This window comes from Delphinus delphis, chromosome 12 (genome assembly GCF_949987515.2).
Source record: "Delphinus delphis chromosome 12, mDelDel1.2, whole genome shotgun sequence".
In the NCBI taxonomy this organism is placed as follows: domain Eukaryota; kingdom Metazoa; phylum Chordata; class Mammalia; order Artiodactyla; family Delphinidae; genus Delphinus; species Delphinus delphis.
In genome coordinates, this window is record NC_082694.2 from 6,919,152 (window position 1) to 6,933,245 (window position 14,094).

The following is a 14,094-nucleotide window of genomic DNA, read 5'->3' on the forward strand; positions in this document are numbered from 1 at the left end:
CCAAGCCAGGGCCTCACGGACTAAACTTTGCTGTACCTACGTTCCCCTTGCAGCGGCCAAAATTTGTTCCGTTATAAATACAAAACTAGTTGGCTTAAAATAACAACAATCATGTTATCATCTCAGCTGCATGAGTGTTTGGAGCGTTGGGGCCTCAGATCAGCAACTTACTTTCAAATGGTTTAGGAAAAAAAAAAAAAATAGTTCTTTATACCGTACTTTCAACCTCTCTGTCAATTTGCAATGATTCCAAAAACAAAAAAATTTTTTTTTTAAAAAGGCATCAACCTATCACTGCACTGGCATTGTTGCAAATGTTTTTCCCAGTTTACACTTGGTCTTTGAATTTTCTTTATAACATTTTTAGATATAAATAAAACTTCTATTTTTATGAAGTTTTCAAAAAGTGAGCGCCAGACCCTGCCCTCAAGGAGGATGCGTGTTTTTAGGCCTACGCCTGAGGGAGGAGGAAGTCAGAAACAGAGGGCGGAATGTGAGGGCTGTTCCCTGTCTACGCTGGCTGGTTCTCAGGTTGATGCGACCGTTGTAGGCCTCTACAGGAATGGAAAGCTTCCCGTGAACACGTTTGTTTCCCGGACTTAAAATTCAGCATTTCACGTAGAGATGCTTAGAGCCTTTCATGATGCTCCCTGGTAACGATGGCCCCCGTCCCCTGGGCACGTCCTCTATGCAAGTGCTGTATGTGTCTCATCATTTGCTGCCCACACAGCCCTGTGAACTGACCACCATCCCTCTCGCCCCATGTGACTGGGAAGGAGACCGGGCAGGCTTAAGAGAGCAAACGGCCCATGAGGCATCCCAGCAGCTGAACTGGAGTTTGAACAAAGTTGCCTGGCTCGAGACTTGAGCTGTCTGCCCCTCTGTGGTGACAACAGTTTCCTGCCCTCCTAAGGCTGCCCCAGACCTTGACCCTGGCTCCCTGGCTTCTGCCTCTAGCTGGTTTGAGCAGGTCTCAGCCTAAACACAGCCTGGCGTCTGGAGGGCCCTATGACCTGACCAAGGATACATCTGGCACTGTGCTCGGGAGAGCCCACCCTCTGAGGAGAACGGCTTTAATGTGACGTCTTTATTTCTGCAGACACCCAGTTATGAGGAAGTGGCCTCGTCAGTATGAATGGTTCTTTATGAAGATGAAGATAGAACATATCTGGCTTCAGAAATGGTATGGAGGAGTAGCTGACATTTCCAGGGAGGAATATTTCAAAGCAGCTCCAAGAAAGGCCTGATGGAGTGAGAAGAAGGTCCTTGATGTTTGCGTAAAATGAAAACCTTTTGAGCGATGCTGCCAGACAGCAGTTGACTGCTGTCTCTTTGTGAAAGGGTTCGTTGCAGCCCTGTCAGTCTTACAGCAGAGTGAGAGTGGGTCACCAGGGACCCCTGTGCTAGCTGGAGATTGGAGTGGCCTTTTGCAAATGGCCAGATCACACAGGGACTTCACATAGAGAGTCTGTTTACATGTGTTCAGTCCAGACTCACCTATGTGGGATCACTGTTGGTTGTCAAAGTGACATGTTGAGACAGTTGCTGTTCCATTCTTTAAGATAAACAACAACAACAACAACAAAAAACCCTATGCCTGTATGTACAATGTGATTGCTTTGTATCGTGAGAGTATGTTCGTTGCTTGTTGTACCCAAAGCAGTGTCCTGGTTCTGAGCTCATTGCAACCACAGAAGAACTAAATACGCATCACACAGCTGCCGTCTTGTGTTTAGGGTGAGGGTGCAGGACTCTTTGTCTGTGGGTTACCGTCCTGCTGCAGAATGGCAAATGCATTATTGAGCCCCATTTGCTAGAATGTACTGGTCACTCGTGAAGCTTTTTTCCCACTGCAACATGACAAACCATGTGGGAACCCCCCGAGTTTGGTGCACAGCCCTATTCTAGGTGATCGGGCCATGGTGGTACGTTAAGGGAGGGGCAGCTTCGGCCACAGGCTCCCCAGATCCCCTCTGCTAGTGCTGGGATAGAGGGTCCCCTTCTCTTAGTCATGGGGAGTGGTACTCAGTCTGTGGTAGAGAGAGAGGAGGGGGACAGGGAGAGGCTGGAAAGGAAGCAAAGGCAACGTATAAGAAAAGGAAGGAAAGAAGTAAGTAACTGGAGGTACGCTCCCTACGCAGCCATGGGCCAGGCCCTTGACGGGGTCATCTCACTGAAGCCTTACAGCCAATGAGATGAATCATCACTGCCACTTACAGACAAGAACACTGAGGCTCAGAGAGGCTAAGTCAACATCCCAGGGTCTGATTCCACCACTCACTGCACGCAATGGAGAGAGTGGTACCTAGACAATTTCCGATTCTAAGAACAAGACAAAAGAGTTACTGGTAGTCATTGAATCAGTAAAATCAGTAAAGCGATGACTAACCTGCCTGTAGATTGGCCACTGTTTTCTACCAAAAAAGAAAACAAGTCTCTGAAATTTGATTCTTATTACAGATTTTAAATTTTCTACAAATTGTATGCAGGAGCACCTGCGTTGTACCTGTGTGTATACCTAAGGCCTACAAGGACCTATGTGTATACTTCCAAGACCTCTTGTATTGAAATTTATAAAGGGTCTAGCACTACCCAGTTTTCTGCCTTTTTATATGGCTCTAAACCCTCTTTGGTCAGTTAGGTATATTGTATAAATATAAAACTACAATACACAAAATATAGGAAATATACATTAAAAAAATAAATAATTGTGTTATTAATGGTTACACTTTTGTTTAAAAAATTAAGACACGAAGAGAGTTTGAGCTGTCCAAATATTTTTAAGTGCCTGTTACTAAAAGCATAGTAAGAGGCACAGAATTCTTTATTTATCAAAAGTCAAATCACGAAAGTGTTCCTTAACAATAGCAATTTCTAATATATAAGAATAAGGTAACTTTGAGGGTATTTCATATTTTCAGAGTTTAAAATTGTTGCTACCCCCATTTAGAGGTAAGAGGGGAAAACTGGAAGAAGAAACCACATACTCCGTAAGCCAACCTCAAATTGTAATTCTCTGGAACGTCTCTGTGTCCAAGTCCCGTCTGAAAGATAATTTTCCTAACGCTAGTTTTGCTTTTACAAGCAGGTTTCACTTAGCTTGTTAAAGCTCACTCAGCTGCCTCGAGGAGATTTGCAGCTTAACCACTGATGACGGTTATCAGTTATTTATCCAAATTACAGGGAATGGAATCTGAACAGGTTGGATGATAAGAAGAGTGCTGAAAAGGCATCTGCTTGAAAGGGAACCCTCTTGCACTGTTGGTGGGAATGTAAATTGATACAGCCACTATGGAGAACAGTATGGAGGTTCCTTAAAAAACTAAAAATAGAATTACCATATGACCCAGCAATCCCACTACTGGGCATATACCCAGAGAAAACCATAGTTCAAAAAGACACGTGCACCCCAATGTTCAATGCAGCACTATTTACAATAGCCAGGTCATGGAAGAAACCTAAATGCCCATCGACAGACGAATGGATAAAGAAGATGTGGTACATATATACGATGGAATATTACTCAGCCATAAAAAGAAACGAAATTGGTTCATTTGTAGAGACGTAGATGGATCTAGAGACTGTCATACAGAGTGAAGCAAGTCAGAAAGAGAAAAACAAATGTCATATATTAGCGCATATGTGTGGAACCTAGAAAAATGATATAGATGAACCGGTTTGCAGGGCAGAAATAGAGACACAGATGTAGAGAACAAACGTATGGACACCGAGGGAGGAAAGTGGGGGGGGGGGGGTGTGATGAATTGGGAGATTGGGATTGACATATATACACTAATAATGTATAAAATAGATAACTAATTTAAAAGAATCTAATTTAAAATAGATATCTATAAAATAGATAACTAATAAGAACCTGCTGTATAAAAAATAAATAAAATTCTAAAATTCAAACAAAAAAAGCAAAAAAAAAAAGAAAAGGCATCTGTTTGAGAATAATGGACCCCATTCAGGCCAGTAAGTTTTAGCAAATCTCTAGAAATTTACATTGATTAAAATTTTAAAGGCTGTATTGGAAGTTCTGGACATGGCAATAAGGCAATAAAAAGAAATAAAATGCATATGATTGAAAAGTAATAAAAGTATCCCTATTTACAGATGATGTAACTGTCTACATAGAAAATTCCAAAAAATCTATTTAAAAAAAAAAAGTAAAACAACTGATTTCGGCAAGGTCTTAGGATATAAGATCACAAAAAATTTAATCATATTTCTATATATTAACAATAAAGTGGAAACCAAAATTTTAAACACAATACCATTTACAATCACTCCAAAAGGAAAAAAAATACTTAGGTGTAAGTTTAACAAAAATGTGTATAGGATCTATATGCTGAAAATTAAAAGATGCCAATGAAAGAAATCAAAGACCTAAATAAATGAGGAGACATACCATGTTCATGGATTAGAGGACACAAAATAGTAAAAATGTCAATTCTCCCCAGATTCATCTATATGTTTAATGCAGTTTCTATCAAAATCCCAGCAAGGTTTTTGTAGACATATTCAAGCTTATTCTAAAAGTTCTAAGGCACAGGACTTGGAATAGCTAAAACTATCTTGTAAAAGAAGAATAAGTAGGAGAAACCACGCTGCTCAGTATAAAGACTTATTATGTAGCTACACGAATCAAGACAGTGTGGTACTGGTGGAGGCATAGACACAAAAGATCAATGGACCAGAACAGAGAATCTAGAAATAGACCCATACAAATATGCTCAACTGATTTTTTTTTAAGTACAAAAGTAACTCACTGGAGGGAGGATAGTCTTTTCAATAAACGTGCTGAGCAATCAGTTATCCATGGGCAAATAAAAAGAACCTCAGGCTAAATCCCATACCTTACATAAACATTAACTCAAAATAGATCATAACGCTAAACATAAAATGTAAACCATAACACTTTTTTTAAAAAATAGAAAATCTTTGGGACCTAGGGCTAAACTAAGCAAAGACTTCTTAGACTTGACACCAAAAACCTAAAGTCCATAAAAGGAAAGTCTGATAAATTGGACTTCATCAAAATTTTAAACTCTTATTCCTCAAAAGACCATGTTAAGAGGATGAAAAGACAGGCTACGCTGGGAGGAAATACCTGCCAACAGCATATCCAACAAAGGACTACCATCTAGAATAGATGGAGACTTCTTACAACTCAACAGTTTTTTAAAAAATCCAATTAGACAATGGAGAACATGAACAAATGTTTCTCTGAAGAGGGTATGGCAGATTAGCATGTGAAAAGATACTCAACGTCATCAGTCATTAGGGAACTGCAAATTAAAACCCCAGTAGATGCCACGAGGCACCTACCAAAGTTGCTGAAACACAGTAACACCACCAAACGTTGGCAAGAATGCAGAGCAACGGGATCAGCCTATAGCTGGTGGGAAAGTAAAACGGAACAGCCACTCTGGAGAACCAACTGACAGTTTCTTATGAAACTAAACAAGCAACTGGCATAAGACTCAGCAGTTGCAGTCCTGGGCATGCATCCCAGGGAGATGAAAACGTATGTTCACACAAAAACTTGCACATAAATGTTCATAGCAGCTTTATTCATAATATTCCAGATCTGTAAACAACCAGATGTCCTTTCTTTTTTAAATTAATTTTTATTGGAGTATCGTTGCTTTACAGTGTTGTAGAGGTCCTTTAGCGGGTGACTGGTGAAAGAAAGTGTGATACGTCTATACCATGGAATACTACTCAGCAATAAAAATAATTTCCAATACAAGCAACAACTTGGATGAGTCCTCAGAGAATTACGCTGAGTGAAAAAACCCATCCCCAAAGGTGATGTCCTGTATAATTCCATTTATATAACATTTTGAAATGCAAAATTCTAGAAATGGAGAACAGATTAAGGGTCGCCAGGGAGGAGGGTGGAGAAGGAGAGAGGTGGGTGTGTCTGTAAAAGGGATCCTTTATTGTGATGGAAATGTTCCCTAGCTTGTCTGTATCAATGTCAAAATCCTAGTAATGATATTGTATCATTTTGCAAGATGTTACCATTGGGGGAAAATGGGTAAAAGGCACACAGAATCTACAATTATCAGCAATTCTCTCAGAATCTATTATACAATTATCTCAGAGTAAAAAGTTTAACACAAACAAAATTTAAGGCTTAGCTTAAATAAGGCATTGATGCCCTCTCGTTGGTCCCTAATGAAATGAAGAACTGAGCTACGTACCAAAACCTAGCAGAATGGACATTTGTTTTCTTTAACCATTAATATATGCGTTTTTGGGAGAGAGAAAAAATTTATTTGAAAGTTTTCAAAATGTATTCAATTTAATACTGAATACAAATTAACAAAAATTCAACAAACCTGTATAGATTTTATGTGGGACACTTAGAAGAGGAGGCTGTCTTTCAGTTTCTGGAATACATATGTTAAGCTACAGGTGTATATAGGTATCCAAGTCTGTGCACAGTGATTCTCCACTGATGTTCATAGCAAAGAACAGTATTTCCAGTAATCCTCCTCTAAATATTCTGGGAAAGAATTCTTCTTTTGTATCTATGAATAAGCCATATCCTAACCTCCACATTTTTATTTCCCATGATTGTACACATCCATAGTGTTGACACAGAGAGTGGAATTCTGATGTGACTTGTTTCAATATGCCTTGTATATACTGACTCGTTATAAAAGAGTGGTTTGGGGTTGAAATGTATTTCTGCAGTTTTTCCAGAAAGTCTGTATTTCATATTTAATAACTTAACCATCAGATGCTGTTCTGAAAATAAACCTTCTCTGGGATCATTTATTGATGCTTGTTTGATTGCTTGTAACAAGTCAATTGTTATAAAATCTGAGTTGTAATGAAGCTGTGGTTTGCGCTGTGTAATGCATGTGCAGTGTAAAATCTATTCTCGAAACTAGATGTCTGTCTAACCAAAGACTATTTCACTCCTGCTGTGATTTCCATGCTTGATTAAATAAATTTATAATATTTCTACACAGTCCTTTCATGGAATATTACAAATTGACATTATTAGATTTCTAAGAAAATAAATGCTATTACAATAAATCAGCAGTTACATTTCCAATAGAAAGAAAAGAACTAGCTGGGTGACTTGTTGGTATGATTTTTTAAGGCTCTGAGTACAATGCACTTAATTTGCAGACTGGAAAATGCTGAGGCAACCACACCTTGGTGCTCCCGCTCTTGGAAGTATTTGCCATTTTTAGCATAGTTGTTATTCTTCGAATTCAGGTCTACAAAAAAGCTCCTTTTGCTAATAAGAAAACATGCCACAGGGTCACACTTAAGACTGTGGCAGAAGATGACGCATGCCCACAAGAGTGATCAATACTGCAGCTTCCGTAGACCGCCCCCAACACTTCGGCTTCTCAGAGATGGTCTTATCTTAGAGACAAGGCAGAGAGAGACCAAGCGGCCCAAATGACCCAGGACTGAGGGTCCCCGGGGCACAGGACTTTCAGTGGTAAAGTCAGAAAATCCAGGGCCAATCAGATGGATTGGTCACCCTACCTTCACTCCACCTCACGCCCCAGGTCCTGAGCGGGTCACCTCCAGATCCGGCCCACCTTGGAAACTGTGCATTTGAATATTCAGGCACCTCCAACCTCACCTCCCTCCTTCCAGCCCTCTCTCCTGCTCCGGAGCCCTGAGCTGCTTCTCTGTCATCATCTGACTCCCTTGTTCAAGCAGGTGAGCGACAACATGGTGGGATTACAGTGGAGAGCAAAGCCCAGCCCTCAGGAAGCTTATGTTTTGTAAATAATAAGTAAACAAGCAGATTTTGAAGCCAGGTGACCTGGTCATGTCTGTGGGTTCTGCTGCATCACGTCAGCCAGTATCCTCAGAATCCCCACTGTTTTCTGTTGGAACCACAGGGCAAACCCTGCCCTGGATAAATTCTGTGATCATCTCTGCAGCTGAATTGTAACAGAGAAAAGCCACCACCACAAGAATTGGTCTCACCTTACATCAGGCATCCTCATCCTTAACTGGGCCCTCCAGCTGCCCGGGGACCCCAGCATGGTTCTCCGTCCAGCTCTCTCCCACTCTCGTAAGCAGCTGTTTCCAGGACTGTCTACAGTCTTCAGGCCCTGGAGCCCACCCCTCGATCCCCTCACTCTCAGCTTAAAAAAAAAAAAAAAAAAAAAACACTTCCTGGAGATCCATGAAGCCTCCAAATGAGCACCCCCTCAACCACAGAATTTTCTGTTCCTCTGTTCATCCTTCTCTCCTGACGCTCTCTGCTGCTGGATGATTTTTCTGGCTGCCCCGATGCAGGCGTGAGCATCCCATTTATGGGAGGTAGAAGCCAGTGCCACGGAAGAGGGTCAGATAAGGGAGAGTTTAAGGTGTGTTTAAAGAGTACCTGTGGGAATTCCCTGGTTGTCCAGTGGTTAGGACTTGGTGCTTCCATTGCCGAGGGCCTGGGTTCCATCCCTGGTGGGGGAACTAAAATCCTGCAAGCCACGCCAGGTGGCCAAAGAAAGAAAAAGAGTAGCTGATATGCCACATGGTGGGAACTAAGCTGGGGAAGGAAGTGAAGGAAGGAAGGAAGGGAGGGAGGAAAGGAGGGAGGGAAGAGATGGCTGGAGAAGCTGGACCATCAGGGGACCCAGTGGGGGTACTTGAGCCCACAAGCTGGAAGGCGGGTCACTGGGAACAGAGTGAGATGTGTGGACAGGTGCTCTCCCAAGCAACAACATCGGTGATGGCAAAGGCCAGCCTGTGGTGGTGGGAGTGGAGGGCCAGGTGACCAGAAGATGGTGGCTGGGTGATGCCGTGGAGAGAGAAGGGTGAGCAGGAGATGGGGATGCCAGCCGGGGTGGAGGGGCACTAGGGAGTGTCCTGCCATCCTGGTTGTCAACTCGCGCTAAAGTTCAACGAAAGTCCAAAGTTGTGAGTTTTCAAAGAGCAGAGCTGTTTGGGTTTTCCTTGCTTTGCCGCAGGAGTAATGATTTTTAAAATGTGGCCTTTAAAACAGACTGGCATAGCAGGAGTCCACTGTTTCTCACCTTTGTGAATTTTGGAAACTAGTGAATCCTTTGAAGCTCAGTTTCCTCGTGTGTTAAATGGGGTCATTACAATACAGCGCCTGGCACAGCGTAAGGGTTAGAGATGGTGGCCTTATATGTCTCGTTATTTTCACGTGTATGTTGGTCATCTGCGCATGTGTCAGCCTCCTCAGCGAGGCTGTGAGCTACGTGAGGGGCTGATTTCACACACCGGCCGTTTGTGGCTCATGGCAAGTGCTGGACAAATGGATAAATGATCTGTGGGCTTTAGCCCAGAGCCCCTACCCTTCACTGACACATTTCCTTTTCTCCTCCTCCGGCTGTGACTCTCCTCCCTGGCCTGCTCGCCCCTCACTGAGGTCTTCCATCCTCCTGACCACTTCCAGATAAGCCACTGACCCTCCCAGAGCTTCTGACGAACTCCCTGTCCCAACAGCTTCGGCAAAGAACCGTGGCGCTCCCTGGTGGCTGTAGCTGGGACCTTCGCCTTGTTCAGACCAAATTCCTGCCGAGAAAGAACCCAGAATGTAGAATCCAGGCCAGGATGAAACTTTGTCCCCGGAGCCACCAGCTACGTCAGCAAAGTATCTGTGGTGGACGCACAGATACACACTCTGGTTTGAAAATACAATGTTTTCCTGCCCATGATGGCAGGACAAACGCAAATACTTCATGACATTTTGATAGTGATATTTTAACTAATTATTTTGTTATTTATTTATTTTTAGTTATTTCTAAATAATTATTTAATTACAGCAGTTACTGTAATTGAACTCGTCCTATAAGCTAGGTATTTTACATACTTTTTTTAAAATCTCATTTAGTTTTTACATCCGCCCTGCAAGGAAGAAAAGGCTTCAGTTTTCCACGTGGGAAGTCTGCTCAGCGAGCAGCTCTCGGACCAGCATTCCTGGGACCCAGGACCAGGTAGGAGGCCCAGTGGGTACTAAACCCAGGTCTGTCTGATTCCACCCTCCTCTCCCTCTTCTCAGTGCTTGGGGGTCTGGAGGAGAGCGCGGTCCGATCTGCGTAGTTTTTCTTCCCTGCCTTCCGTCCTTGGTCCCGGGTGAGTGGCCGTCCCTGGCATGGCCTCAGGCTCAGGCAGGCGCAGCTGCCAGTCCGTGCAAGGACTGTAAATCAGCGGAGAATTTACTAAGTGCCCTGTGTTGCTCTTCACAAGCTGTACCTTGTTTAGTCCTCGTGCCAGCCCTGGGAGGCGGAGAATTCTAACTGCCGACTGAGAAAACCTGACCAGTGTCCCCCAGCGCGTAATTGGGGGTGTAAGAAAATTAATAAACAGAACCCTCAGCTGAATAGAGTCAGGTGACCAGAAGGGGGCGCTCCCACGCTGTGCCAGGTAGCAGATTCTTCTCTCCTGGCAACAGTTGAGCCAAAGGAAAGCCATGGGCTCTTTGTTTACCCTAACCCTCCCAGCTTCCTCTCCCCTCTTTTAAAGAGTTCTCCTTCCCTTGCCACGCAGGCAGCTACACTTGGCTCCCCGGGGTTGCAGACCCCAAACTGCAATTCTCTGCTGATCCCTAATAAACCCATTTTTTGGCTGGAGAAATAACTGACCTTTGTTTTAGGTCAGCCGTGGCACCCATGGGAGCCCAGACTTCCAAGTCCATGCTCTGAACCACCACCCAACAGGCTTACCCAGGCTTCTTTGTGTCTTTTTCAGTATCAAATTGTGATTCACATTTTTATTTTGATTCAATAATACAATACTTCCAAGAACAATAACTCAAGCGTGGGCTCTCAGCCTCCAGCCAGGCAGTAGAAGCTTCCACCATCCAGCCCCACACCTCACACACTTCCTCTTGGGTCTTTGGCTGCCCTTCCAGCCTCTTCATAGCTAAGTCCCTGCATTAAACCCCTCTTTACTTGAAATATCCTAAGTGATGAATGCTGACTGACATGCCTTGCAACATAAAAGAAATGTGCGTGGCATTGATCTCTTAGTTTCTCGTGGAAGGAAAAAGCCTTTGTTCTATCAAGCCTGTATCTCACATTTCCCAAATCACCATATAATATTTTAATAAAACCATGCTCTGGATCTGTCTTATATGAATGCCACGTTTTATAGACAGTTTTGAAAGGATTGTGTAGTGGACCTAAAAAAAAGGTGTCTGGAAATAATAAAACAGGGATGTTTGTTTATTTGTTTTTTAACGTAGCAGTTGTTTTTATTGTACTCATGGTGTACGTGAGTACAACAAAAATAAAAATAAAAATTGTACTCACGGTGTACTTCTGCAAAGTAGATGATGATTTTTTTTAAATAAAGACTCAAATAATTCTCTCTCCAGACACTATATTGCAAAAGGAAAACTCTGCCCTGAATCTGGCTGGCACACTAGACACAGACAAAGCCAGCTGCAAGGTTAACTGGAAACAGTATTTCTCCCAACGTCATGCTACAGCTGTAAAAAACATCATAACAAACCCCTTTATGAGTAACTTCTGATTTTTTTTTTCATTTCTATCACTTTATTGAAACATAATTGACATACAATCAACTACAGGTATTTAAAGTACTTGTCCAATTTGACAAGTTTTGACAATGTATATACAGTGAAACCATCATTATATCAATATAATGAACATGTCCATCACCTGCAAAGAGGTTTTCTCACGCCCCTTTGTAGTCCCTCCTTCCCACCCCCATCCTAAGATAATGACTGATGCTCATTTTGTCTCTATAAAATAGTTTGCATTTTCTAGAATTTTATGTAAGTGGAATCACCTAGTATGCATAATTTTTTACTGCTTCACTCAGCATAATTATTGTGAGATTCACTCACGCTGATGCATATAACAGGAGTTCATCTTTTTTACTGCTGAGTAGTATTTCATTATATGAATCTATCATAGTTTTTCTATCCATTTACCTGTTGATGGACACTGGGATTGTTATTTGGCGGCTATTACAGATAAAGTAGCTATGAATATTTATCTCTTTCGTTTAACTTTTTTTTCTTTAATGTGGCAACTATGAAATGTAAAATGTGCTCACGTTGTATTTTTTTTTAATACACAAAAAGGTTAATATTTATTTACTGATTTCTTAGTGAGAAATCGTGTTCTAGAATCAGCAACTGTCAGAAACTTCGACGTTTGAAATCTAATCCGTAACGTTACCCCAAAACTGGGTTCACCTCTTGGTAGGTGCTGAGCCAAAAGCTACAACCGAGCCAAAGATGGGGAGAAGGAAGCATTTATTACTTGCGACAAGTAAGGAGAACACCGGGGACCTCTCCCAAGCAGTGTCTCCCCTAACAGCAAAATTGGGGACGTTTTAAGCTAAGATACATGCATATTCATGAAGGGGCTTGAGCAGAGGAGAACTCAGCATAGAATTAGGGCAAAGGTCGACAGAGTCCAGGCTTTAGTTGACTGAAGTCAAGAGGGTCAGAAAAGGTCATTATCATCATCTCTTACATTCCAGTTGATCTGATGGCTTGGGGGCTCCAGCGTTTAAATTCTGCAAAACAGCTCAAGAAAGAGCTTCAGGCTAATCTTTACCATTGAAACAGAACTTGGAGTCTTTACAACTGAGTTATTATCTTTGCTATTGTTATTTCTCTTGCCTGATAAAAGTCGTTTGTTCTTTTATTCCCTTAAGATCATTATCACTGAGACCTGTTCAAGAGCAAGCATTGTGTCCAGGCTTAGAACACAAAATGGCTTCTCTTGTGTAAAAAGGCTACATCTGGTTCTTTTCCTCCAGGACCCCCCCCCCCCTCCCCGCACCCTATCTGCTTACAGTAAGAAGGAAATATTCCACTTTGCCTGAAAGATCTATGTCTTTTTTTTTTTTTTTTTGGCCAATAGGCTTGTGAGATCTTAGTTCCCTGACCAGGGATCAAACCCATGCCCCCTGCAGTAGAAGCACGGAGTTCTAACCACTGGACCGCCAGGGAATTCCCATGAAGATCTATGTCTTTAACATAGAGAAGCAGCCTCGATTTCCAAAGCAGAAGCAGGCTCCAGACATAGGACGTTCTAGAAAAGACTCTGTATTGATATCTTAACTTGTCATTTCCAAGAAACAGGACCCTGAATTCACTTCGCAGTTTAGACCCAAAGCTGACCCCTGTTTGCCTTGAGGCTATCCAAACATGGCTTCATTAAAATTTTACCTAAACTCCCTTCCCCCATATCACATAATAACCTTATCTCTTTCTTTCTTTGGTGAAATGCCCAGGCTCTGCTGGAATGCAGGCTCCCTTTCCAGGGGCCGATAAACCTGACCTTGCTGGACTTGGCGCTTGTCCTCATGCCTTTGGCTGAGTGAGCTCGTGAAGCTGAATCTGGCTTCTGCACCCCAACACTGAATTAAATCTCAGAGACAGAGTTTGGGGTGAACTAGAAAACAATAGCTGTATTGCTTTGCCAGGCAAAGGGGGCCACAGCAAGCTCGTGCCCTCAAGACTGTGTGTCCTGCTCTGGAGGGGGTCGTGAGGAGTCTTATAGTGTTCAAGGAGCAGGGCGTGGTCAGCTCGTGGACACTCTTCTGATTGGCTGGTGGTGAGGTCATCGGGAGTCGGCATCATCAACCTTCTTGTTCCAACCGGTCTGGGGTCTCCGTGCTCGTGGGCGGCAGACAGTTAACTTCTCCCACCTGGAGGGGGTTTCAGTATCTGCAAAACGGCTCAAAGATATTGTTGTGTGTATCCCTTTCTTTTTTTTTTTTTTTTTTTTTTTGTGCGGTACGCGGGCCTCTCACTGTTGTGGCCTCGCCCGTTGCGAGCACAGGCTCCGGACGCGCAGGCTCAGTGGCCATGGCTCATGGGCCCAGCCGCTCCACGGCATGTGGGATCCTCCCGGACCGGGGCACGAACCCGCGTCCCCTGCATCGGCAGGCGGACTCTCAACCACTGCGCCACCATGGAAGCCCCCTTTCTTTTTTTTATAATTAATTTTTATTGGAGTATAGTTGTTCCACAATGTTGTGTTAGTTTCTACTGTACAACAAAGTGAATCAGCCATACGTGTACCTATATCCCCTCTTTTTTGGATTTCCTTCCCACGTAGGTCACCACAGAGCACTGAGTAGAATTCCCTGTGC

At 43.0% G+C, this 14,094-nt stretch overlaps 1 protein-coding gene across 4 annotated transcripts in view; it reads left to right on the forward strand.

Moving 5' to 3' along the window:
• CREG2 (cellular repressor of E1A stimulated genes 2) overlaps positions 1–14,094 on the forward strand; it is a 73,488-nt gene that overhangs the window by 35,552 nt on the left and 23,842 nt on the right. For 2 of the 4 annotated variants that reach the window (XM_060027262.1, XM_060027260.1), the window contains exon 4: positions 9,848–9,950. The exons of 1 other annotated variant lie outside the window; for it this stretch is intronic. In XM_060027262.1, the coding sequence (XP_059883245.1) occupies positions 9,848–9,950 (103 nt within the window). Of the gene's footprint in view, positions 1–1,099; positions 4,165–9,847; positions 9,951–14,094 lie in introns of those variants that run through there. One more of the 4 variants, XM_060027261.1, reaches the window with a different exon arrangement.